General features: G+C 34.9%; 1 protein-coding gene across 1 annotated transcript in view; it reads right to left on the bottom strand.

The window, feature by feature from the left end:
- The window catches only part of LOC107659065 (Krueppel-like factor 10), an 8,102-nt gene that overhangs the window by 773 nt on the left and 4,296 nt on the right, over positions 1 to 3,033 (bottom strand). The window contains exon 5 of the mRNA XM_016447877.1: positions 393 to 903. Coding sequence (XP_016303363.1) covers positions 393 to 903 — 511 coding nt within the window. The remainder of the gene's footprint in view (positions 1 to 392; positions 904 to 3,033) is intronic.

The following is a 3,033-nucleotide window of genomic DNA, read 5'->3' as shown; positions in this document are numbered from 1 at the left end:
AGCAAAAATTTTATATATATATATATATATATATATATATATTAATTTTATTTAAAATATTATTATAATAGTATATCGATGATACTAAAAGAACACAAGTCTAGTGGTTAGGAGCTGAGGTATTCAAGCATTAAGCTAATTATTTTATTTATTATTTATTGTTTTTATTTGTAAAATAAATTAAAAAGAAATGGAGATCTGTTGTATTTTTAAATGTTTCCTTATATTTGTTCCTTAAATTGTCTTTACTTGGTCTTAAAAAGTCTTTAAAATGTCTTGTATTTCATAAACCTAAAGTCCAAAGTAAAAATCTGCTGAGAAGCACTGATCTAAATCCTGCTAACTATAAAAATGCTTTACGTGTCGGTGTAATAGAAGCATCTTCTCTGTACCTGTGTGTGTTCTCAGGTGTGCTTTCAGGTGGGAGCTTTTGAAGTATGTTTTCCCACAGTCGGGATGGGTGCAGATGTGATCGCGGGGCCGTGACGGGACGGCTCCAGACGCAGGGCTGTTTGCGGACGAGTCGCGGGCTGGAGCGGGAGCGATGGCGGTGAACTTCAAACCCAATGAAGGTGCTGTGACCGTTTGTTTAGGGGGCAGAATCACCACGACTGAAGATTTGGCCACGAACACCACAGACGCCAGAGGAGGGCTGCAGCTCGCTGTCACTGGAAGCATCTGGAAGACTGAAAGCGCTGGCGAGTTTCCAGACGGAGTATCCGACAGCGCTGCAGCAGGGGCTGATGGGGGATCTGCTGAAGATCTGAGCGGATCACGATAGGTGTCTGACGTGTGCTGGATCACACTGACCGCTTGAGATCTGGCCTCAGGTGAAGCCGTGACCCCTGACCCCAGGTGCAGGTCGCTGTCTGGGCTGTACGGTGGAGTCATGCATGACATTACCTAAAAAAATACAACCAGTTCATGACTGTTTCTACATAGGAATTAATGAAACCGGTTTGGCCCGATTACTGTATTTACATTTATGGGTGAATCTCACAAAAACATGTTCAGGTCATATTGTGCCATTATTTTCATGCATCTCTCATTATTGTAACCTAGATGCTTTAGTTTTGAGTTTTGGCCATTTCAGTCAGAATCTCATTAGATTACTGAAATGCAGTCCTTTTATTACTGTATTTTCCTTATTACTGTACTACAACAGTTTTACGGCATACATGTAAAATTACTACTGGACCTCACACTAATAGATGATCAAACTAATAGATCTCACAGTTGATAAGACAATTGTTTTGTATCTGTTTTCTGAAATGTTATGTTTAAATATGCAAATGAGGCATTACATCATTAATGAGGCATCTAATTAAATATGCACTAATTTGCAAACATTTCCAGGACATAAATATGAATATTTATCAGTGTCATTTAATCACTTGGATATTATTATAGTTTTTGTTATTATTTCGAATACGTTTTTATTTTTATATTTTCTGTTTTCACTTTAGTTTTATTTGTCTATTTATAATGCTTATAATATGTCTATATATATATTTTTTTTTTTTTCAGTTTTAGTTATTTTAGTACATCAAGTTTTTTTCTATTTTTACACCAAGGTTTATTTTATATTTTATTTTATTTGAAGGAACAATGGTTTTAGTTGTGGTTTTAGTTACTATATGAAAACTTGTTTTCCCTTTGAATTAAGTAGATTTTTCTGAGCCTTTTGATGGATATTTGATCTTGTTTTAATCAAACTCACTTCATTTTGTTCAGTTTCTCAGAAAACAAGACTTCTAATGTCATTTTGCTTCAAGTAAATGCATCTTGATTTAGAAATCTTTAGATATTTGAATACTTTTTTTGCAGTGTGATCAGAAGGTACAGTAAAAGTTATTTCTATATTCTAGTGGCTGGGCTATTATTATAGTTAACTAAAACCATTTAAAAAACAAAGTAAATGTCAACTGAACTGAGACAACTATATGGAATATCTTTTCTTTCTCTTTTATTTTTATATGAATATGGTACAAGATTATCCTATTGAAAACAATATAATAAACAAGTAAGCTCAAAAGTAATCTGAAAGTAATCAAAAAGTAGTCTGGTTACATTACCTAAAATGTGTAATGTATAAATATATATATATTTACTCCTTTGCCAATTTGCATAACTTCACTAACAAATGTAATATATATATATATATATATATATAATCATAATTATTTTTTTAATTAGTTTTGACCAATATTATTCAAAATCAGCTTTTCATAAACATACTAAATAAATATATTAGGAAAAATAAGAAAAAAGGAAGCATAATATGTGCACCTCGGAAAATTAAACATGAAATATGAAATAATATGAAAAACGGATTATTTTTATTTATAGCAGATCAAATTAAAATGAAGTATTAAGTACACAAATGCAATTGGTTTTACTTACGCTTTTAGATATGGATGTCATACTGATGCTGCATTATTTCTCTCGTTTATCACTCTGCCTGAAGCCTCATTATGATAAATACTGTCACTGTCTGGAACTTGGATTCATTCACTTATTTCAGAAAGCCGAGCTGGGCCGTCGAGGTCGTGGTTTCGCCTCCAGCCAATCATCGGCAAAGGTGTGCGGAGCGTCAGCCAATCAGGAGCGCGCGTCGCTGCGTGATCGGCGGCTGATCGGCGCGGTGTGTGCGGGTGGCGCAGTCGCTCAGCTGTGTGCAGGAGACTGATGCGCGGATATTTAAGGCGATCCCTGCGGAACCTGATTCAGCTCGGGCATTTACTCACATGCTTTACTCAGCGACCATTAAGAAGCCTCCATTTCCTTCATAACGCTGTGCAATATCTTCCGTTATTTCATCATTGCACCATAATATCATTAAAACAATGTTAAAACCAGTGTTGACCTACTTTCTACTAACTTCGGGCTGCTATCTATCTCTCTGTCTGTCTATCTATATATCTATCTATCTATCTATCTATCTGTCTCTATCTATCTATCTCTCTGTCTGTCTATCTATCTATCTGTCTCTATCAGTCTCTATCTATCTATCTATCTATCTGTCTCTATCTA

This window comes from Sinocyclocheilus anshuiensis, unplaced genomic scaffold (assembly GCF_001515605.1).
Source record: "Sinocyclocheilus anshuiensis isolate Anshui unplaced genomic scaffold, SAMN03320099.WGS_v1.1 scaffold411, whole genome shotgun sequence".
NCBI classification, from domain to species: domain Eukaryota; kingdom Metazoa; phylum Chordata; class Actinopteri; order Cypriniformes; family Cyprinidae; genus Sinocyclocheilus; species Sinocyclocheilus anshuiensis.
Note: the sequence above shows the minus strand (reverse complement) of the source record. Positions and strands in the feature narration are given on the sequence as shown.